Source organism: Anolis sagrei, chromosome 1 (genome assembly GCF_037176765.1).
Source record: "Anolis sagrei isolate rAnoSag1 chromosome 1, rAnoSag1.mat, whole genome shotgun sequence".
Classification (NCBI taxonomy): domain Eukaryota; kingdom Metazoa; phylum Chordata; class Lepidosauria; order Squamata; family Dactyloidae; genus Anolis; species Anolis sagrei.
In genome coordinates, this window is record NC_090021.1 from 34,521,854 (window position 1) to 34,547,417 (window position 25,564).

Genomic DNA, 25,564 nt, shown 5'->3' on the forward strand with positions numbered 1-25,564 from the left:
AGGCAGACCTTTAAAACTCGCTCAGTTCAAATGAGACTTTGGAGAGCCATTTTAATTGGCCCCTCTGGAGGGAGAAGTGTTAAATCCTGGTTCCCAAGACCCTTACTAAGTACTGACAAGCACAATCGGGTAGGTAGGTAGGTAGGTAGAAAGATGTTAGATAAGTAGATAAGATGAGAGATAGATAGGTAGATAGACAGAGAGAGAGACAGAGACAGAGATATACACATAACTAGCAACATCGTGCTTGGCTGAAAGGGTCACCACAATTATGTAAAACATGAATATTAACTGTAATTGGGGTAGTTTGCTAATACAATAAAAAGCTCTGAACATGAGAAAAGTTATGCTCACAGCAGTAGCTATCGCTTTCCAAAGTAAGAATTCATGGGTGAAATGACATGAAAAAGATGGTTATAAAATTTTAATGGAATGATAAAAGGCAAAAGTCAGCCTCTCAGCTGAATTCTTAAAATCTCTATATATCACAATCAGCTCCTTAACTGTAAAATCAATGTGGAATATAACATGTTGTCAATGTGGTTGTCACTGACTGGAGGGAAGATTGCAAAAGCATGACAGCGACACAGCTTAACCTGCCAGTGTTGAAAATAAAACAATAAACTCTTCTTCTTCTTTTTTTTTTTTTTAGTAAAACAGAAGTGTTTATAGAACTAACTACAGAATACAAGGAGTAGAAGGAGGGGCATATCACTTCCCCTAATTCCTTTGATTCATTCTTCAAGCCATTTCATTACAGCATTAATACTGGAAGGTAGTTTCATTTTGCCAAATGAAATTATCTTTTATGGGAGGCTATTTTGCTCATCTGTTTCAAAAGTTCAGTCTCTACTTGAAGAAAAGAAGGTACAAAATGATTATCTTTCCTAACCATCTTAGGACAAAAGAATATTTATTTACTGATTGATATCAGTTTGATAAAGTGGCATTGTTTATTATATTCTTATCGATGTAAATTGGGGCAGTGGACTCTATGTATATTTTGGGGAGTATGTTATAACTTATTAAAGGGAATGATAATTGCATGCTTTTGAAGGATGGGATAACACCTAAATAAAGTAGACTACACATTTTAATACTCAAAATTATAGGGGACGTCTCATTGGTAGCATAATTTAAACTAAAAACTGTGGATAAATATAAAAAAAATTATGATGAAATGCTCATTCTACAGTAGGGGAAGGGATTTAGAAAAATGATATTGTAGACATAATTAAATGCTGCAGCCAAATAGGAAATCCCATTGCATCTTTTTTTTTTCAAAAACGATGCAAAAAGCAAAAATTCAACTAATAAAAATTATATTGAAACATGGCCATGTTGACAAATTTCTGAATAGTCAATTTTGTTTTTTAACACAAACAGTAAACGCATGGTGGGTGCCGTTTTCCTACCTCCAAATTAAATCGCTTTTATTTATTTATTTATTTATTTCATTTACTTTATTTATACCCCACTTTTCTCTCTGAGGGGACAACCACACACTTTGATTAATTTAAAACAAAGTGAATTTAAAAATTTAGAAAGATAACAATTAAATAGTACTGTTTGTGTTAGATTAAAATACAGTTAAAATATAATTAATATAATTAACATACATATTAAATACACAACCCCTCCAAATTCCACCTATTCCATGTGACTTAAAAGAGAGAAAAATAGCACTATGAGCCAGAACAGAAACTAATTGGCGTCTTGTATCACAGAACAGAAAAAGAGTTAATATGGCACTCCATATTATGAGATTTATTTATTCCAAGAAGAAAATTGCAGGACCAATTTAGATTACTATTATCTCCACATGTAAGCCACACCAGATTAATCCTGGTATAGTGGGCCAATGTAGATCCACTTATTATCTTCTAAACTGGGCCTTCCAAGAAATACAGGAGCATTTTTGTGAATATGATCCCAGAAAGATACCATAGTCAATGCTCTCAAAAGCCACTCTCAGGTCCAGTAGAACCAACAGGAACACATTCTTCCTGCCCAACTTCTGACATAGTTCATCCACCAAGGTGATCAAAATTGTCACCATCTCCTACCAAACCTAGAGTCAGATTGAAGTGGATCTAGATTATCTATCTCATTCTGGAACAGTAGGAACAGTTTTTGTATTATGCAAAGATTCCTTCACAGACTAGGTGAAATAGAAAGTAGCCATTGAAGTAAAGAACCTCCTGTGAATGAAAATGTGGCCTGGGAACTTCTGTTGCTTCTAGTGGAGCTCCAAGGCTTAAGCTTAGGTTAGCAGGTAGGCAAAACTAATTTTAAAAGTAATTCATAGAGGTCTGGATCATACTGACAGTCCAGATATAACAGACTCATTGAATCAATTGACCTGTTGTGAGACCTCATAAAATATATGCCACTCTTTCAATGACTGCTTTACACTAGGAGTACAAATAGAGTTCAAGCAACTATTTATATCCTATAGGATCAGTACAATCAACTGACCAAGAGCAAATGTCTATAATATAGTTATTTCAGCTAATTTTAGAATGGGGGAAGGGTAAATCCCAGTGGTTTGAGTGTAAATCTGCATCTACTGAAATAATTTAGAAAATTGTGCAAGAGAGCATTCCTGAAATCCTTTGGTGTCCAGACTGCTAGCCAAGCCATAAGCACATTAGGGATGCCTCCTTCACTGTTTCACCAGGCAAAAGCAGCTCCTTGGCAAAGCCTTGCTTTTGATGAGGTCAAAACATGGCAGCTTGCCATGTGATAAACAGAAGCAATGTCATCAGCAAGGTTCTGCCAAACAGCTGATTCAATCAGACCACACAACAATGTGCCTTTTGACTTGTGGATACTGGATTGGACCAGATATAGCCAATTCCAGTGGTCCACGCCTCAAATACATCAGAATCACCCCTAAGATTCCTGGGAGCTCCAAAATACATTATGGTTTGATATGATAATGTCTTATATGTCCCATGTGGAGATATTTAAGTAGGCAGATAAACCGCGTATGTACTTATGTAGATTACTTACCATCCTCTGCTGTAACCATTAGAGTCCATTCACTATATGCATCACCATATCCATTGCAGGCAATAACACGTATGTCATATGATGTATATGGCTGAAGATCCGTGACTACATAGTTTAGAGAAGCTGTTGGTTTGGAAAGCAACCTAAAATAAACAATAAATTACAAACTTAAAAATCAGAAAACACAAGGAAGGCTCAAATTGCTGCCAACTCCATGTGTTCAGAAATGTTACTCTTGAAGTGAGCCAAATCACAAACCATTTTATATTTCTTAATAATTGAGGTAGTTGATTATTTGCTTACTCTAGAATATTTTCTGAGGAATGCCTGGGTCTGATCTGAAGTCGATAGCTGGGTAGGCCTGGAGCATTGTTGCGAACTGGTGTAGACCAAACAACCTGAAGACTGGTCGGCATGGCAGATGAAAGCCTTGGAGGCAACATGCCATCTGGCGCTGTTGAAAAACATGGAAGAATTAGAGCAGATTAAAATGTGGGCAACATATGCTGGAAAAACTGTTCCTGAGGATCAACAGTGATGTAAGCATGGTCCATTTAATTCAACATCTTTTTACCCCCATAATCACACAACTGTACTCTATGCTCATTGCTTACCATTTTAATACCAGTATCATAGTATGTTGGTGCAGAAAACAATCCACTGACAAGAAAAGGTGTTCAGAAAAAATGTCTTCAAAGTTGTATATGATCCAAAAACAACTGATTCAGCTCTTTTCAAAATGCTCACAAAATTAAACACTAAGAATTGAAACATCCACCCACTTTCTTAGGCATCAGCAACCAGAAACCAAACTGTAACCGCATGTAGACTTGGTTATTCATAGGCTCTGGCCACATGGTGGAACAAGCTTAACCACCAGCATTGCCACAATGCCTTTAAAAGTGCATGATGCAATTGAAAAATCTGTCTTTCTCTAAAATCTGTCTTTCTCTTTCTCTTCCTGATTAGATTACTGCAACGCACTCTACGTGGGGTTGCCTTTGAAGACTGCTCGGAAACTCCAACTAGTCCAGCGAGAGGCAGCCAGATTGCTCACCGGGGCATCATACAGGGAGCATACCACCCCCCTGTTGTGTCAGCTCCACCAGCTGCCAATCCAGTTCCGAGCACAATTCAAGGTGCTGGTTTTGACCTATAAAACCCTATACGGTTCCGGCCCAGTGTATCTGTCCGAACGGATTTCCCTCTACGTCCCACCCCGGAGCCTAAGATCTTCTGGGGAGGCCCTGCTCTCGACCCCGCCTCTATCACAGGTGAGATTGGCGGGGACGAGGAGCAGGGCCTTCTCAGCGGTGGCCCCCCGCCTATGGAATTCTCTCCCCGGGGAAATCAGATCTGCAACTACGCTCCTTTCCTTCAGGAAAAAACTAAAAACATGGATCTGGGACCAGGCATTTGGACAAGCGGGTAAATAAAGAAGAACTCCACTGATGGCTAGGAAATGACTAACGGATTGGTTATATGGAACTCTGGAATCGAAACGCTGATTATAAGAATAACTTTTATATGATGTTTATATGATGTTTATACAATGTCTTAGGTACCAGTGCGGATGTTTTATTATGATAATCGTTTTAATTGCATTTGTATATCGTTCTTTTATATTTTTGTATACTCTGTATTATTATGTATAGGCATCGAATTCTGCCTTTTTTGTAAGCCGCCCTGAGTCCCCCCCCCCCCGGGGGGTTGAGAAGGGCGGGGTAAAAGCACCAGTAATAAATAAATAAATAAATAATAAATAAAAATCAATATTATGTTAAGACAATACAGACCTTTAAGCAAAAATGCAGTAAAACTAAATAACTATTCAACCAATACTGCTACTAATTACTACCATTACTGCTGCCATTACTATTATTGACAACAATAATAATGTATATCTATATAATAAAAGTGAATGTTTGTTTGTATGTGTTCATGTACTATGTATGTGTGTGGGGGGAATTTTTTTTGGTCTATTTCCTAAAGGTTTCCACTTCCAGACACCACTCCAACACCCACCAATGAGGGATCTGGACCAAACTTGGCACACAGAACATCCATGACCAACAGAATATATTGGAGCAGTTAAGGGGGAATTGATCTTAATTTCAGGGAGTTATAGTTCACCTATATCCAAAGAGCACTGTGAACCCAAATGACGATGGATCTGAACCAAAATTGGCATACAGACCCAACATGGCCAACTTTGTATATACGAGGGGGTTTGGGTTGATTGTCCTTGACATTTGGGACATGTAGCTGCTAGGATTAATCAAATAACATTCTGAACCCCACCAACGAGGGAATTGGATCAAACTTGGCACACCAAATCCCCATGACCAGCAGAAAATACTGGAGGGGTTTGGGGGGAATTGATCTTGAGTTTTGGGGAGTTGTAGTTTATGTACATCCAGAGAACACTGTGAACCCAAAGAATGTTGGACCTGGACTAAACTTGGCATGTATACCCGAAATATCCACATTTGAATACTAGTGGGGTTTGAGGGGAACTCATCTTGACATGTGGGAGTTGTAGAGATTTATAGTTCATCTATAATCAAAGAGCACTCTGCACCCCACCAATGATGGATCTGGACTAAACTTGGCACACAGAACCCCCATGACCAGCATATCATACTGGAGGAGTTTGGAGGGGACTGACCCATCCAGGTGGGAGTTGTAGTTCACCCTGCATCCAAAGAGCACTCTAAAGCCCCCAGTGATGGGTCTAGGCCAAACTTGGCATGCAGAACCCTGATAACCAACATAACATACTGGAGGGGATTGGGGGGGAATGGGAACTGACCCACCTGGGTGGGAGTTGTAGTTCACCTTGCATCCCAAGAGCCCTATGAACCCAGCCGATGAACCCAAACTTGGCACATAGGCCCAACATGGGCAACTTTGAATACTGGTGGGGTTTGGGGGGTGATTGACCTTGGAATCCAGAAGTTATAGTTAACCCGCGTCCAGAGAGCACTGAACCCAGCCGACAACAAATCTGAGCCAAACTTGGCACACAGACCCAACATGGCCAACTTTGAATACTGGCAGAGTTTGGGGGTGATTGATCTTTGAATCTGGTAGTTCACCTGCATCCAGAGAGCACTGAACCCAGCCTACAATGAATCTGAACCAAACTTAGCACACAGACCCAATATGGCCAACTTTGAATACTGGCAGAGTTTGGGGGTGATTGATCTTTGAATCTGGTAGTTCACCTGCATCCAGAGAGCACTGAACCCAGCCAAAAACGAATCTGAACCAAACTTGGCACACAGACCCAACGTAGCCAACTTTGAATACTGGCAGAGTTTGGGATGATTGACCCACATCCTTATACATTTCTAATGGGAGCATTCATAAAAAATAAAAGGGAAGACTGATGTTTTTCCTAAAAAATAGAGTTACAATTTACCAAACTGATATTACCTAACATCCAAAAACAATGCCTTTTTCAGATAACTTGGGCATCATTGGGTACCCAAGCTAGTATATAATAACATCACTGGGAAACAGATACAGTGCTCTTTATAAGGGGTGCAAATCTTCATGTTTTCACCTGCAGGTGAATCTCCATATTAGATTAAATTATTAACATTTTAAACGATCTTTTGCATTTCAGGACTTCTTGTGAAAATTATAAGTTGATTAGGGGTTAAAATAAGATTGTTTATAAAAATGTTTTCTGCAATTACTTCCACTGATCAAAACAAATGGTTGTCTATCAATTATTGAGACCTTATATCTCATAAAGATGGCTTTAAAAAGGAGACCTATGGTTAGGTTTGTATGACTATTTTTATAAATCATGCTTTATGAAACTGGATACAGCTTTTGGAGACAAGCAATTCTCTCCTTTCTTCACTTTATAAAATGCTTTCACTGCTTTATTCTTGGTCTTTCATTAATTCTGTTAAGTCGGGATTTTCCATTAACCAACTTTAGCACATTAGCTTCAGATCCCTCCAGAGCTGAACATAAATTTCAAGACCTAGTCTTAGTCAAGCAGTTAGTTAGGAAGACTTATATGTCATGTTACTTCTTATACAGTCTGTCACCTCTTCCATGCTTGATATTTCTATATGATCCGAGTGATTATTCAGATGGATATATTTGTAAAAGTTCCCTAAAATCTTTAAGAAATATAGCAATAAGGTTTCTTGATAGAATTGCTTCAGAGTCATAACAGCTATTCAATGTAATTAGGTCTTAAGATTTCCAGACCAGAAGGTGAAACTTAGGGATGGCTTGGCTACTGGTGATATCATGGGACTGTGTCTGATGATACCATTCAGCATTACAGACTAAGTATCAATCTCAGTTGGTCACAGCTTAACATTCAAACACACACACACACACCTTATTTTCCTGCCTGGAAATAAGTGTTTTTGCAAATTGCAATGCTTGACTTATATGGTAATTGCAGAACTCATCTATACAGGTTCGCTTACCTCTGCTTAGAAAAAAAAAAGTCTCTCTAGATATTTTCTAAGCCCTTCAGTTTATTCTATGGTTTGCTTCACCTGGAAGTTACCATAAAATTGCATTAGAGTAATCTAATAATCTCTAGGTCCTCTAACACAATTCTATGGTACTCTGGGAATAGAAGTGACATAATTTGTTCAGTTATATCTGTGGTTTCATGTAACTACATCAGATGGGGCTGAATTTGGCGGCATACACCAGTCCCCCCCCCCTTTTTTTGCCATGGAGCCCACTGGCTCCCATCCCACAATGCACAACTACTTCTGGTAAGGTTCTATGGTAAAAGGGAAGGGGGACTGGCATATGCCATCATGGTGACAACACGGGAGACTTCCTGTGCTGCATAGAGATCAATGGGAGGAACTTGGCCAGCAGATGCGAGGCATGGAATGATGGATTCCCCATGCCCCCCCCCCCACACACACACCTGATGATTCTGATGGAAAATGGGATGAGGTCCTAAGGTTCAGTCAGCAACATATTCTTCATGGACATGGGAACCTTACTGTATCTCTTAATTTTGTAAAGTGCCATGAACTGCACAGACAAGTAGAGAGGCTTTGTGCCTGATAAGGGACTTACACATAACTTTGTCTCTTACCAAAAGCCAGTCTCATGAAACTAGAGAATTTGAACTCCTGCCTGTCTCTCAGCAATAATCCATTAAAACTGGAGATTCAGAACAGTGCCAGAAAACCTGGGAACTCAATTCAAAGACTAACTGCGTTTCTGGAAATATGAGAATGAGCTGAGAGTTGATCTCAAATCTTTCCATTTTAAATAAAAAGGAATTAAGACAATTTTGTGCCATCACAATCTACACAAAGCTGTAATTCAACTATCTTCTTTATGTTTACATACTAGACAAGCTAGGATATTCCTACTGCATTAAGGCTTACTCAAAATCTTCATATATAGTTTCTTTAAACAAAATAAAAATGGAAAATTACACTCTGAAAGACCAAAGCAATTTGTGGAGTCTCTGTTGGGCAATAATTGAAAAGGTGTTCTGGAAAACTGGTCACATGGTGATCATTAAACCTATCAAGTGCATCCCAAACAATTGATCATCTACAATCAAATACCTACTGATTATTCAAATATTAAGCATTTCTCATATCTTTAGTAAAAACAAATGCTTTAGAAAACATTTTCTTCCCTCATCTCTTTAGCCCTAGTTTCCCCTTTAAGGAATTGCACAGAACCTGAGACATAATTAGATGGCAGCTATAATTTCTTTGCCATGGTCTTAACAGAACAGTCATGTACCTATCGGGGTGATATATTTTCTGAAACAAGCAGTGCTACTCAAAATGTTCTCCTCAAGGTTTAATATGACTCTCAAGGGGCAACTACTCCAACAGTAACTTACTGAATCAACACATCTTGTCCAGTAAATGCTCAATTAGCATGGAGAAATGGCATGGTGCAATTATAAGAAAAAGTACAAAGGAGGAAAAGAATTACAACATTCCTGTTTTATAACATGAGCAACCTTTCAAATGCAACACATACTGAAGTGGTCAAGATGAACATTTTGAAGATTAACCAGGGTTTAAAACAGAGGTGGGAAAAACCTTAAATGCCAGAGACACTACAAGCTATAAATGTAATAAATAAATAAATACATGTGTAAACTCTAAGTAGTATTTTGCTCACCATCTTCTTAATAAAGCTAGTGACAGATGATCATTACATTATTTTTCCCTTCAGTCATTCAGTTACAAGTTATTTTGTAAGAAATGGCTATGTTCTCTAAATATTAGCTATGCCATATTTCAGGCATAATACAGGTAGAGTATCCTTTATCTGAATTGCTTGGGACCTGAATTGTTTGGGATTTGGGTTTTTTTTTGGGGGGGGGGGTTAGAGTACAGAATATTTGTATTTGCATTTTACATACACAATGAGATATCTTGCAGTTGAGATCCAAGTTTAGATATTCATGTATGTTCTATGTACAGCTTAGACACATGACTTGAAGTTAATTTTATACAGTATTTTAAATATAATATTGTGCATGAAATTGTATACATTGAAAGTTTAGAAAGTAGGGTGTGACACAACTTCAGCCACTCATGTGGTCAATTTTGGAGTATTTTGTATTTTGGAATTCTGTACACCTGTATATCTGAGCAGGCGAGATTATCTTGAGACAGGGCTCATCTACATAGGCCACATACATTGATCCTGATCCAGAGTGGGGTATTCCAGATCAGAGTCTGGGGAAAGTGGGATGACCTTGTGAACATCCATGGTGAATTCCAAATAGGAAGTGACCCAAAGTGCAAGTAAGTCTTGGAGCATCCCATAACTTATTTTAACAAGGGATACTCCTACCCCAACTCATTTGGCTGATGTAGATGGGTCCTTAGAATGAAAGCAAAATATGAATAGGTCTTTTGTTAGCCAGTCAAGTCATGAAACCTTTCTCCCGAAATTGGGACTGGTAAAAACACATAAAAAAGTGAAAATTAATATGGAATTATACTACTCATGAAATTAAAAGAATTTAAACCTGCATTTTAAAAGATGAAACACTATGGAAAAGATAAAATGCAATTAAAGAGTTCAATTTAAAACAATATAGCACCCTCAGCTCTTTCAAAGTATTGTTTTAAAAGCTTTCTTGTATTTAAAAAATCCTTGTCTACTGTTCTTCCCCCTCTTCCTGCTTATCTAATTATGGCAGCACTACATTAGTGTTGCTCCCTCTTTTTTCTAACAGGCCGTTATTGTCATCTGTGTGATAAGGGAGGGTTATACAAATTGAATTTTGCAATATTTTTAAAACCAGCAAAAATTTTGACTGTTATTTTCTACTGTGTTACTGTTATGTTACTCTGTTAAGTTTTGAGATTGCATGTATATTGCATGTATATTTTTGCTTTGGTTTTTGTACTGTGTTTTATTTTCTGTAAGACGCCCCGAGTCCTGTGTGGAGAGGGGGTGGGATACAAATAAAGATGATGATGATGATTATTATTATTATTATTATTATTATTATTATGTGTACATGGGAAATTGAATTTAATTTGTTTTTTTAAAAGAATTTAACACAAAAATTATTAAAATGTCATTTCGATCCTAATCAAGACATATTGCCTAAAATTAATTTATTTATTTATTTATTTATTTATTTACTGCATTTGTTGACCGCCGTTCTCAGCCCTAGGGCGACTCACGGCGGTGTACAACATATAAAAACAGTTTACAATAGGGGAATATCACAACAATAATATCAAATGTAGGAGAAAGCAAAGCGGACATGTTTCCTCACCCCTATTTGTTATTAAAGTGGTGTAATTGGATACAGTAAAGGAAATATATACTGAATATGTGATTGGATTAATTATGTAATACTTTATAAAATTTGTACTACAAAAACTGAATCTCATGTTGGAATAAAAGCGGAATAAAAATTAAGTATTTTAAAAAGATTATAATTCCCCCTTTCCCCACTGTAAACAAGTGATATAGTTATTTATTTATTATTTATTAACTACATTTCTATACCACTTTTCTCACCCCTGCGGGGACTCAAAGCGGTTTACAACATAATAAATGGCAAATTCAATACCTCACATATATATAAAAATATCACATATCTAAATCAATAACATATAACTGCAGATAAAAACAGTTAAAACTATAAAAACATCAAACATAGACATAAGCATGAAACATATTATTGCTGCAATTAACAATGTAGACCCTGTCTCTTCCTCTCCCCCCCCCCCCCCACTCCCCAACTCTCTATAGCTTTCCAGCTTTTTCTACCCTGCCTGCTCCCCCCCCACATCCCAACAGACACAAAGTTATTTAGGTACAGACTGAATACAAAATGGGGAGGGTAAAAAAAAGTCCTGGGCCTTCTTGGGGGATGGTAAATGTGATATGAGGTCCTTGTGGCGGGTAGAGGGAGAGTCTTATCTGATGATGGTAGTAGGCTACTGATCAGTTTTGTAGAAGTTTGGAGGATCATAGATTTTATCAGTTGTGGTGTCATAAGTTAGGTGTGAGCTATCACTTGTCAGTAGACTGAGGATGGGGAAGGGCAATGCAGTGCAGCTGCCCCTGAGGAGAGTTGGTATGTAGGTTGTACCTTGCACTCTGGAGGAGCTGAAATCTCCTGGCCTCCTTTTCACCTCCTCCTTGCTGGCTGTTGGAGGGAAGGGGCAGCGAGGTGTAGCTGCTACCAAGGAGAGTTGGTATATAGGCACACCTTGCACTCTAGAGGAGCTAAAGTCTCCTGGCCTTCTTTTCACTTCCTCCTTGCTGGCTGTTGGAGGGAGGGGGCAACGAGGTGTAGCTGCTGCCAAGGAGGGTTGGTGTGTAGGCTGCACCTTGCACTCTGTTATCTTGTTATCATGTTGTTCATTGGTTTGCTCAAAAGATCTTTTTTAAAAAAACAGAACCACAACATTGCTCAATGATGGCAGTGCCCACATAAATAGGCAATGGCCCTGCTGCCACAATTGAGAAATACTGTGGTGCATGTTGCTGTACTCTGTTCTAAAATGACCTTTCAGGGGAACACAACAGGGTTTCTTAGAAAGCTTCTCTGCAACTTTATCATCCTTACTCTAGTGGAATTTCTGTTACAACTATCTGCAGAATACAAGAATGCCAATAAGCAATTAGTTGACTGATTAATGGTTATAAATACATGTCAAAGAGACACTAGATGAAACTTAGAGCTGTCCAAGAAAACCAATTATATGTCATGCTGTTTAAAAAGATATCTAGCCAATAACTGTCATAGAATAATGAGCTACAAAAGCAAGGGATAAACAAACAACAACATATATTCAATACACATCATATGCCAGTCTAAATCTATGAAGAGATACATTTCTTTCCCCCATTTTGATTGCTAACAATTGCTTTGTAGACTCTGATAATATTGGCCTCCAGGTGAGGACATGCATGGCCAGACTAGACAATGCATTCTTCTCTCCCCAACCCTAGAGTAAGACAGGATGAGACTTTCATTTCAGATTGTTTTGAATAAGAAATTATCAACATTCACAAATGTCTTTACATTAAGAATTTAAAGAACATTACAATAATTGTCATCAAGCCAAGACTCCATTTCCAAAGTTCACAAAACCAAAGATGACTGACAGTCTAAGGTCACAGCTCCAAATGCTGAAGTTGCAGCAAGCAACAAGATGCCATTCTTGAGCACCTTTTATACCAGTGCTTCTCAAGTGTTGCCTATTGATAGCTCATTTCTCTGTTAATCTGGAGGACCTGAAAAGTTGAGCTTTTCCCCTTCACAAGCCTAAAAGAGCCGGAACACTTAATCTTTTCTCCGCCTGCTCAGATGAACTTCCTTGTATTTGCTCTGCAGGCTGAGAAGTGGTAGCTTCCTCCATGGGGTCTTCTTCCAAGCTTGGCTGAATAAGCTCTGAGCACTGCTGGGCTCCAGCTCAAACTCTCCAGAGTGGGAGAAAAGCTGCAAGGTTATTCAATGCTAATCAAGGTTTCCAACAGATATCACAACTTCTGAGGATGCCTGCCATAGATGTGGGCAAAACGTCAGGAAAGAATACTTTTGGAACATGCTTATACAGCCTGGAAAACTCACAGCACCCAGTAATTCCAACCATGAAAGCCTCTGAAAACAAACTCTAAAATCATCCAGAAAATCTATTTCCTCCAATCCAAGAATAGTCACCACATACTTAAGCACCTTGCCCCAATGATAGGGCAGTAATTCTCACAATGATCCAGGAAAATCCTTTTCAGGAGAAGACAATCTGTAAATCTCTTCAAGGCATTTTGAAAATAATCCCCAATGGAATCCCAGGATGAGTAGTAAAAATTATCTGTAGACAGGCACTAAAGCTCTCTAGTAGAGAATTCTAAAGACTGGCTCCTATTTGTAATCTCTACTAGAGTAAATTAAACCCCATTGAATCAATGAGATTTACATAAGTTTTGACATAACAATTGATTCTGTAGTTCTCCTGTAATAGGAACTTCTAATAGGATTCAGTCTGAAGTACGTCACCATATTACAAAATCTAAGATTCCAATTTAAAACATCATGGAACTAATACAATTGTGCTGTGTATATATACAAAAAATTATCTTCTGGTCAATTTTATAACTGATCCATAGCTGCTCTTACTGAAAGAAGTAATGTCATAATTTAAACAAAGATTTTCCAGCAAAAATTTACAGTCAAGAATATAATTCAGCAACATAAGCTTAACGTTGTAGTCGAACAATGCCATAACATAGTTGTCCTGTTCACAAATGATCCAAAGAATTCAAAATATCTCGTTTCTGAAATAATCTTTTATCTCTAGTGTAAAAAGAATACTGTATTACATGTCGGATTCAGATAAAGCCTGTTTATATTATTTTGGTTTCTTTCCCCTCTCTTAACAAAAATCTAATTTGCTTGTTGTTCCCTTAGGTACACAGCACACAGTTCATAATTCATTTGATGTAAAGTGTCAGTTTAGATTCTTGCACTTCTTTGATACATGAGGAAAAAAAAACATGTACATTTCCATTTTCTTCTATGAGACTCTGCCAGCAAAAGCCCCCCCACTGAGCTGCTCAAAGACCTTTGTGTTAAATTAAACATCAAGATTCAGAAACTATGAGGAGTGATATTTCCAAGACATACAGTTCTAATATACAAGCCTGGAAAAAATGTAATAATTTTTGCTACCAGTAAAGTGACCTCTCCCAAAGAGCATATTTGATCCTTGAATTAGTTCTCAGTTATAATTTAATACATCACGATTGTTGGGAGTTTTCTTTACATTTAGACACAAAGTAATATTGTCAGGTCCACAAAGAGCAAAACATATTCCAGGGCAGAATGTTTATTCTCTAAACACCTGTGCATCATAATGCAGAAACAGCAAAAAGCATGAATGTTATTGTCACATAATGTCACCAGAATAGATATAGGACTGATTCAGACGTAACAATCTTGTCTTAATATGCAATGATTGAAAGATAGAAATGAAGGTCAAGCCACCTTGCTTTGTCTTGTTCTCCAGTGATGTTTTCTCTATCAATATTTGTTTTGTTTCTATCATAATTTGTTTTAATCACAATTTCCCCAATGTCTCCAAAACCCGTGTTGCTAGTAAACCTCAGTTTACTAGCCAGAATATGAAACTAGGAGAGTTGGGAGTTCACATGCATGGTACTTGTATTGGCTTATCAAAGCAGGTGAGCCTCTTTGCCTAGGAAATACCAAGGTAGGCACCACAACTAAGGAATTGTTTCCTGGCAGTGAAAACCACAGATGTAGAGAAAACATCCCAAGGATGAACTAAGCAAAAAAGCAGGAAGATAAAAATTAAATATATGAATCCAGTGGGTAAGTTCCATTGCCATCTGAATTTGAGCTTTGACAGCTGGGTTTTAAGGAAAAAGCATTCTTCCAAATGTGAACAATCTCTAGCTGTCTCTGAAGTGTGAATAGACACAAGAACGTTTTCACATTTTTATAAGTGAGAATGAGAAGCAAGTATGTTGCATTCTGAATATATGTACATTCCATATATATTTGTATACAAGTTGACCTCATGTTGAGGTCTGTTTTGTTGGCCAAAATTATGGACTTTGATATGTCTCATGGATAAGTTGAGAGTCATTCTGCAAAAAAGGGAAAGTGCCATTTCAGGAGACAAGTCTGACTGCTTTTGTGGCCATTTTCCTGTCCAGGGATTCAAAAAGGGTTTTGACACTCAGAGAAGGGGATTGTTCCTTTTTTGATAAAGCTACAGTACAATATTAACACTTGTTTGTGGGGGGGGGGGGAATCATTCCTTCATCTGAGTAAACAAATGAAAGGCAAGAGTTTCAGGGCTCTTCCAGATCCTAAAATGTGGGGCCTGTCACACTTTTACCTGAGGCATACAAACAATGCCTGGATCTTAGGTAAGATCTGGGCCTTACCAGGTGTGGACCCTGTGTGGATTGGGCCCAGGGACCACATCACATGATCCCTAGGCCTAATCCATACAGCCATCTGAGAGGAGATATGATAGCCATGTATAAATAAGTGAGAGGAAGCCACAGGGAGGAAGGAGCAAGCTTGTTTTCTGCTTCCTTGGAGACTAGGACGCGGAACAATGGCTTCAAACTACAAGAGAGGAGATTTCATCTGAACATGAGGAAGAACTTCCTGACTGTGAGAGCCGTTCAGCAGTGGAACTCTCTGCCCCGGAGTGTGGTGGAGGCTCCTTCTTTGGAAGCTTTGAAACAGAGGGTGGATGGCCATCTGTCAGGGGTGATTTGAATGCAACATTCCTGCTTCTTGTCAGGGGGTTGGACTGGATGGCCCATGAGGTCTCTTCCAACTCTTTGATTCTATGATTCTATGATCTAGGTTTTTCTGGGATCCATCCTGGTTTTTCTGGGCACCCATCCCTCTCCCAAAACTCCTACACAAGCATGGGGTGTCTATTCCGATGGCACCATCCTGCTCTTCCTCCCATAATGCAAGCATAGTTTTTCATATTTTTCATTAGAGCAGCTCCCTCCCTCCTGGCCTTAAGAAAAAAAAAGTGAAAACCTGCTCTGGGGCAAAGTCTGTGGAGATTAATCTATAGTGCAATAATAGCCTCGAAATCTGTGCAACTGATCTTTGGAATGGCCCTGGATTATGCATGATTGAGGATGGCGTGATTTTAATAGTGAATGCAATGTTTTATATGTTTTAATGTGCATTTAATTTTAATTTTTAACTAAAGTGTATTTTAACTGTTTGTTGTTCAAAAGCATTAAATAGTTGCCATATATAAAGCCACCTTGAGTCCCCTTCGAAGTAGAGAAAGGCAGGATACAAATAGAGTAAATAAATAAATATTCAGTAGCCAGATACTAATTTCACATTTCAACAAAGAATTGTCAGTCAACTAACTTATGAAACTCAAATATAATAACACTTTCACTTCTGCACTGCATTAGTGAAAATACCATATGTTGCTGTATAGATACAAATTAAATAACACACAAACTCAAAAGCGAAGATCTAATTTGGAATTTAAAATTAGTATGACCTGTGCATTCCCTTGGAACTCACACAATACGTACAGATCATCAGCCAAGGCTCCAGTTTCTAGAATAGCATTGACTGCACATTAGGGACTTCATAAATTACTTAATCTTTTTGATTGAAAGCTATTTCACTAGTCTCCATATAGTGCTGTGGTTGCTGTTGTTTATTCGTTCAGTCGCTTCTGACTCTTTGTGATTCATGGACCAGCCCACGCCAGAGCTCCCTGTCAGCTGTGGCCACCCCCAGTTTCTTTAAAGTCAAGCCAGTCACTTCAAGGATACCATACATCTATCTTGCCCTTGGTTGGTCTTGCCCTTGGTTTTTCCTTCCATTTTCCCTAGCATAATTGTCTTCTCTAAGCTTTCCTGTCTTCTCATTATGTGGGCAAAGTACTTCATCTTTGCCTCTAATATCCTTCCCTCCTATGAGCAGTCGGGCTTTATTTCCTGAAGTATGGACTGGTTGGACCTTCTCGCGGTCCAAGGCACTCTCGAAACTTTCCTCCGACACCACAGTTCAAAAGCATCTATCTTCCTTCGCTCAGCCTTCCCTATGGTCCAACTCTCACATAGAATCATAGAATCAAAGAGTTGGAAGAGACCTCCTGGGCCATCCAGTCCAACCCCCTGCCAAGAAGCAGGAATATTGCATTCAAATCACCCCCGACAGATGGCCATCCAGCCTCTGTTTAAAAGCTTCCAAAGAAGGAGCCTCCACCGCACTCCGGGGCAGAGAGTTCCACTGCCACCCTGCTATATGCCTTTCCCAATCTTGAACTAGTCTGTTTTTTCATGGTCAGTTCTTAGTGTTGCTACTTGGTCCTTATGCAGATTCCTCAGGAGAGACAAGGTGATATAGGCATACCAAGCCATCTTGTCTTGGTATCCCCATACCACCAAGAACTTGCTACAATTTATTATGATCCACACAGTCAAAGGCTTTAGAATAGTCAATAAAACAGAAGTAGATGTTTTTTTGAAAATCCCTGCCTTTCTCCATTATCCAGAGGATATTGGCAATTTGGTCTCTTGTTCCTCTGCCTTTTCTAAACCCAGCCTGTACATCTGGCAACTCTCTCTCCATATATTGCTGCAGTCATCCTTGCTGTGGTAGCTAACTAAAACATGTCTCAGGATTTGCTGGACATCCTCTTGTTTCAATCCTATTGTGATTAAGCAGGAACAAGCAAAAGTCCCATTTTTTTCCATCTCAAAAGAAATAAACATTAGCTTGCCAATGTAGTGCATCCATCTATACTTATTGCTATCAGGTGCATGGAAAATTTCAAGTCCATCATGCTGCCTATATGCATTGTGAGCAATCTGGTACATTCACCAAACACTTATAAATTAAACATGGCAAAATGAGGACAGAATCCAATGACAAAACAACACATATGCATATCCTGAGTCCAAATAAAAATTTGGTAGGTTTCCTTCCTCTCTTTTTTATTTGACTATTTTAACTTCAAACTGCTTCCCTTTAAATATGTTTTGTTTTAAATATGTTTGCCTTTGAAAGAAGGGGAAAAGCCGAAAGGAGAGCACACTTATGGAAATGATACTTAAGGAACAATATTCTACTATTTATCCACTGGTTAAGAGGGAGAGAAATCAGTGATTGATCCCCTCTTCTTCTCTAAATCCCACAATTCTTGCCTGCAGGATACACTTAAGAGAGTCCTTTTTATTATTATTTTTGGTCTATAAAACCCACATGAGAGTACGTAAATGTGTTAGGAGCTATGTCTGTGCTGCAGGCTTGTTGAAGCTATTACAAGCGAGGGAACTTCAAAGTTCTCTCTGCTATGCTCAATACCTCAAAAATTGCTGCTCAACTTTACTTGAATGTTTTTTTTTAATCAGAAGGCTAACCTTTGCATTCTAGCAGTATGGAAGTAGCATAAGAAATACATTTATGCAGAGAACATTTCTTTTTCAAAAAATACAGGTATCTTTCTCTGCTGACAGTTTATTAAAGTGACATTTTATTGCAAAAGTGAAAGGGTTGCAGTTGTCAAAAATAAATGTAAACTAAAAAAATGAAGGTTTTCAAAAAAAAGATTTAAATCAATGTTATTGCAGCTGCATAGAGACATTCTATCATATATATATGAGAATATAGGTATATGAAAATTGTTTTTATTATATCTTTTAAAATGTTTTCCATCTATATTATTTACCTGGAATAAGTTTTCATTGCAAAGTCTCAGAAGATTAACAGGTAAAGGGTGATTGGCAAACACATCTTTAGTTGCACCTAATATTTTTTTGGGGATAGCACTTCTTTGAAATACAAACTCTGCTAGATCATTGGGTGTTATTGTGCAAAAGATAACGCACAGTGAGATACACAAGTTAACCCATACTTAGTTCTGTGTGCAGAAGATTATGTCCAAGAATGGATCTTCTTTGTCCGATTGAACATTACTGCATGCTGATACCATCACTTATTATTTATTTATTTATTTAAAGCATTTATATTCTGCCCTTCTCACCCCACAGGGGACTTAGGGCGGATCACAACATATATATGGCAAACATTCAATGCCAGAACATAAAACAAACTGTAAATATACACAAACATTAAAATCAGTTGTATCCACTTTAAAAACAATTGTTAAAACCATCTCCAAACAACCACACCCAATCCAGTCCACAGAGTAGGGTTTCTTATTCGGCTTGGTCTCACAGCCAAGTTTTTACCATCTTTCTCAAGGACAGGAGGTAGGGGACTGATCTGATCTTGCCAGGGAGGGAGTTCTATAGCTGAGGAGCAATCATTGAGAAGGCCCTCTCTTTCATTCCCACAAATTGCACTTGTAATGGTGGTGGGACCAAGAACAGGGCCTCCCCAGAGGATCTTAGTCTCTGCAGTGATTCATAGAGGAAAATGCATCTAGACAGGTAAACTGAGCCAGAGCCATTTAGGCTTTTATAGACCAAAGCCAGCAGTTTGAATTGTGCTTGGTAGCAAACTGGGAGTCAGTGGAGCTGGTACAACATGGGAGTTGTATGCTCCCTGTATGTCACCCCAGTTATTAACCTAGCTGCTTCTCATTGGACTATTTGAAGCTTTTGAACAGTTTTCAAAGGCAACCCCCACATAAAGCACATCGCAATAGTCTATCCCCCGTGTGACGAGAGCATGGACCACTTTGCATAGTTCAATGAACGTGTGGGCTCATGACTTTAGAATTGGTGATATCCTAAGTATAGCAAAGTGACATGCTGTACTGTCTAAATCAGGAGTGGGCAATCTGTGGTGTTGGAGTAATATGTGCCTCCCCACCCCCCAAGGGATGTTTTCATGCCCTTGACATCTCCAACATTCTCAGACCAACCTTGTTCTTCTTCCCCAAAAGGTTAATTGCTGTTCCTAGAAGCATCCAGCTTGCCTTTTAATAGGTTGCAGGTCCCTCCTGTACTGTTCTTAGAGCAAGACTTTAATTCTTATTTTCTTGGCCACAGAATTCTAGACAGGGTGGCAATTGCTTGACTCTCCTCATCACAACTTATCAACAGGTATGGCAGCTCCCATGTTGTTTGAAAGCTTTTGCATGGGAAGTTGATTAATACATGCTGGCACAGAATCCAAAACCATCTCTGCTATCCTGACTGTGGAGTGCCTGCCCTTTGGAGGCCCATCTGTTACCAATCCGGGTTTCTTCCTAGTGCTGAGCGATGTCAAAACATGGGCTGGAATGCTACATAGCCTACTTTTATTTACACATCAGCAAGTAAGGTTGTGACCTTCAGAAGTAAGATGTCTGTACCTCACTGGCTGGCAGTAAGAGTGAGGAAATGTCAAATTTCTACATCTTGATTGAAAGCTGAACTATCTTTTTGTGCCCAATGGCTTACGGGCTAGTAAAGTAGATTTGGGAGGGCATTCACAATCATGGCATTAGTGCCAAAATCATGGCTATACAGTGTCTGTTCATGAATACAGATCAGTTATGGTTTTGTAGCTTAATGCTATGCATTCATAGCTCAAAGTCACAATCACAACACAACTGAATTCCAGCCATGCTTTTTAAAAAAAATTAAAGCATTCAATGTCCCTATATGTATAGTTTTAAATTGACATCACATTTAAAGTTATTATCATTCTTATCTTGTTTCATTTTTTCATCTTCATTTAATTCTTTATGGTTTTAATCTGGATTTTTTTTAAAAAAGGGTTATCCTGGGATCCAACAATAGTTGGAATTCAGATTGTGACATGTGAACATGTAATTCAAGGTTGCACATATGTTCAGTTATTTAGGTAAATAAACATATGTGCAACCCTGAGTTACATGTCCATATGTCAACAGCAATCTCACAACCTCTGAGGATGCTTGCCCCAGATGCAGGTGAAACATCAGGAGAGAATGCTTCTACAACATGTCCATACAGCCCGAAAAACCTACAACAATCCAATAACAAGATTCCAGCTACTGTATCTGTTTGTACAAATAACAATGACAATTTTGCAAAAATCTGAAATTCAAACAAAACCATAGAACATAGTCAAAAACCTTCCCCTTGTGTGGAGAAAACAATTGACATTGTTGTTACATATACGTATTATAGCTGTAATGTCATTGTTGTGAATACATATAATTCAGGATATAGTCAGCCCCCATGGTCACTGTTTCTCCCATCCACATATATTTACTGTAAACATTTCAGCTGCAGGAGCTGTCCCCCCCCCCCCTATGTTCTTCTATCAGCATGTTCCACCATTACCACTCTATTTCCTATTGTGCTGACATGGTACTGCCAGGAGATTTGAATTCCTTTTCTTGCACTGCTAGTTTGCATTAATCTTTTTAAGCCATGCATTTTGCAATAAGGCAGCTTTCCTCAGGTTGCAATCATAGGGCCAACAACTTTGCAATCATCATTAGAATCTTTAGACCCACCCCTTTTTCCCAGGCTTTTGGAGGCAAAGGAGAACCTTTGTTCAGTCTCATTGTTTGAAGCCTAACAGCAGGACGTGTCTCTCTCTCTCTCCCACCTGCACAAAGGCTTCACTTCTCACAGCTTTTGCTGGGGTTTAAAGAAATATATCCACAGCTCTGCTAGGGAGTAAAGAAATAGTTCCTACAGCCTTCGTGGAGAAACTAAAGGACACCTTTCAGCTTGGCAGATCTACAGGAACCTTGCCTGGTAAGGGACTACTCGGGCTATCCATAAAGCAGCTTGGAGCCGGCAAGGTAAAGAGAGATTGCCCAGGGAGGGGTCAAAGGATTTCCCTAAGGAAGAAAGGAACAGTTTACCACCAGTTGCCTGCCCTTGTTCGCAGATTGAGGAAGCTACCGATTTTCCAAGGTTATAAAGTATTCAATTCATTTGTTTGAAGATTTAAGCCCAAATAAAGAACTTTGTTGAACTTATCTTGAGCCTCAATAGAACTTTGTGTTGGGAAATCTAAAGGGCCCTTCAGCTGAGGCACCCCAGTGTCCTGTTGGGCATACAGAGAGCACATCCTGTAAACAGACATTATTTCATGCCCAGAGTGTGACAGCACACCTATCATGATGGGTGTTCCACCACCCACATGTAGTCAAATTTTGATGAGTACTGCCCATTACCCACGGGACCTTGAATGGAAAAAAAATTGGGGGAGACTGAATCCATCAGTACAGATTATTATCTTGAGATTGAAGGTGAAGATTTCTCAGACCAGTGTTGCCTCTTGAATTTTGATGCCCCATTAAGCTGTCCATTCTACTGACTCAGCTAAGCTGAAGATTTGCTAGAATACAGTAACAGATGGAATGTTTTTGCCTTATATCCTCCTTTGTCTTCCTTTAGCATCAACGGAAATGGCAGTAGCGTTCCTCTGATCACTTATACTGGAATAGTTAATATTCTTACATATTCCTTCATGCTATTTTTGAAACGATAATTGCTATTTGAGTTAATTTTAAGACTGCCTGAATGCCAGTGTTTGATTATACTGCTGACTTTCGATTAATATGTTGCTTTCTTTTCTTTTCTTTTTTAACAACTCCTACTGAAACATTTTAGGACAAGATTAATGGGATGAATTTATTCATTTTGGGGAGGAGGAAGAGCTCAGGGAAAAAAAAAACTGTTTCTACCTCTGCTGTATGAAATTTGTCACTAATCATTTTAAACTATGCCCTTTTATGCTTCTTCTGTCTCTTTTAGCTTTCCATGCAGTTCTTTGATGTAGCAAAGACAGTCCCAGACAAGATTTCAGTTCATCTGGAAGAAAAAGGTCTCGAGGCAAAATGCAGTGTATTTAAAATTTATACAGTCCATAAATGCCTTTGTTCTGAACTTGAACATCATGCAGAACTTCTCTGTTTCCTTCCACCTTACAACTCTTAAGATCATTTGTTTTCCTGCTTTAAGCTTATTATAATGCAACACTGCATTTAACTGGTGGATTCCATCATTTAACTACATGCACAGTCATGGCTGACTTTTTCTGATCAATTTCCAATCCATACAGGTTTTACTGATAAAAGAGCCAATTAGATTTAAGCAAATTAAGGGACATCACCAATGTCAACCACTCATTAAACCAGATGCCAAATTCCATGCATACAAAACATTAATGCACCAAACCCCATTAAGAGTTGAAATCCTAACCCCATTAGTAACTCCAGACCTCTAGAGGGCAAAGGTCAAAAAAGTTTCATACTTATGGATTAGCATTTGGATTCAGTTTTTATATTATTTTATACTCTTTTAAAACAGTTCTTAAATTAGTACTGAAAAATTGAGGCAAAAAGATAAAATGGAATCCTGTTTAAATTAAATTAATTTGAACATGTTGACTTTAGTTACTGCAGTAAATGGAGAACACAGAGTCTCTGGTATTTAAAAATATTTTAGATAAAATTTAGAATATATATTTTAAAAAGTATTAATATAAATCTCTTAAATGTAATCATACATGCATGCTTAAAAATTAATACATCAAAATGAACTATCTCAGAACATGAAGATGTCATTTTTACAGTAAGAAGAACTCATTATAGCCTATAAATAATTGTTATTAAATTTCTATATTTTAAGAGCACATCTTTTAAAATAGTATTCCATAATATGTGTTATGATTAGGCTTTGGGGTTTTACCTCTTTTACAAATAAAGAAACCTCAAACCTTAGCACATTTTTTGGTTATCTAATGTCATTTGGTTTTGTAGACATAATTAATTAAAAATTGATATCGATTCATGCTGCAAGTAAATTTAGGACAACGGATTGTGCTTAATTAGATTAAACAGATAAATCATTTGTTCTTTCAGAACTCATCTCAGATATATTGTTTAAAACACAACTAGTCAGCACAGTTACATGGGAACCAGTTATAATAATAATAATAATAATAATAATAATAATACTTTATTTATACCCCGCTACCATCTCCCAAGGGACTCGGTGCGGCTTACATGAGTCCGAGCCCACAATACATCAATAATAAAAGCAATAACAACAAATAATACAAAACAATAAAATTAAACTCATAACAAAAAATAAGCAATAAACATTAACAGTAACACAACGACGTTTAAAACCTATGGCTGGGCCAAATGTAATAATTAAAATTTAAAAATAATGCTGAGCATGAACAGGTGAAATATGAACTAGGGTAAAGTTTTCAGAGAGGGATGGGGCATGCAGACACTCCTAGATCCATAGTAAAGTGCATTTAGAGGAAATATTGCTGGGAGTTTCTTATTCTGGGAAGGCACACTGGAACAACCACGTTTTCAGGCTCCTCCTAAAGACTGCCAGAGTTGGGGCATGTGATTTCATCTGTTGTTAAAGTATATTAATAAAAAAGTAGTTGCAAAGAATAGCCTACATGAAAAAACAGCCTTCTGGCCTCTGTAGAGCAAATTTAAAATCATTTTGATCTTTTTGAAATAAATTGACAATTATGGGTTTGTTTGTTTTTTTGCAATTTTTAACAGATATCATAACCATAACATAGTGATCCAGTTCACCCTGGGTGCAATATGCAATCCTCTTGCTGCATATACCCCTGCTTCTTCTTCACTGATAAATTTTCCATGTTCAACTGCCTCATCCTTAAATTTGTTGGAACATTTTGGATTTTAGTGTTACAAATCAAAAGTGCCTTGAAGACTAGTACTTTCACTTTTCACCAGCTTCCTGGAAACAATAGCTTCAAAATAAAAGATGTTCGGTTCTCATGCACTTTGTTATAAAGCAGAATTGCTCTTTTTGGTGGGTTTTTTGGTCGGTCGTACACTGTGAAATTCAGTTGTGATCCCACCAAAATTTTGGAAGTGAAAACATGGTACTAAGTTGCTAGAAGTTGGCCACTGCCAGAGTTCTTATTTTTGTGTCTATGGGATACCACCTCCTGGGTATTGCAGGTTTGGGAACAGGATTCAAATTCTTGATCTGAGAGATATGCAACCATTCAGAGACTGAGCCACAATTTCTAGCAGTCTTAATTAGTGAGGGATGCTGACAATTACAGCTCAACAAAACTAGCATGGTTGCATCATAGCCACTTCTAATCTAGGAAAAGAATTGTTCTCTATAGGGAAAATCAGCACATGCCCAAACATTCCCCAAAGTTAACTCAAAGAGTAATTCTTCACTTAATCTTCCATTGTATTAGCAATTCTAATAAATTGAACTGATTATAACATAATGCTACAGTTTACTATTTCATTTAAAAATGTGACATTAGGGCCTAGAGTGTTAATGCAGTCAAACAAAATTAGTATAATAAAACATAATGGCAAGGTAAATATGGATTATAGAATGCTCTATATAGCAATGCTTTATCATATGTGCTGGTTCATTTATTATTCATTTCAGAATGAATCACAGTCCACTGGACAATGGGATGGAAGATTTCTTTAATAACTTTCAATACTAATTTAATTCTACTTAAACACACATAGACTAGTGAATGCCACATGCTTTTCAGCATGATTTTATGTGTAAATCAGGATAATATGTTTTCAGATCATTAAGTAAAAGGAAGCATGAACTAAAACCTATTTAA

The 25,564-nt window shown here is 38.0% G+C and overlaps 1 protein-coding gene across 2 annotated transcripts in view; it reads right to left on the reverse strand.

Moving 5' to 3' along the window:
- USH2A (usherin) overlaps positions 1-25,564 on the reverse strand; it is a 546,480-nt gene that overhangs the window by 208,933 nt on the left and 311,983 nt on the right. For both annotated transcript variants that reach the window (XM_060754270.2, XM_060754269.2), the window contains exons 39-40: positions 3,319-3,469; positions 3,016-3,158 (exon numbers count right to left, since the gene is read on the reverse strand). In XM_060754270.2, the coding sequence (XP_060610253.2) occupies positions 3,016-3,158; positions 3,319-3,469 (294 nt within the window). The remainder of the gene's footprint in view (positions 1-3,015; positions 3,159-3,318; positions 3,470-25,564) is intronic.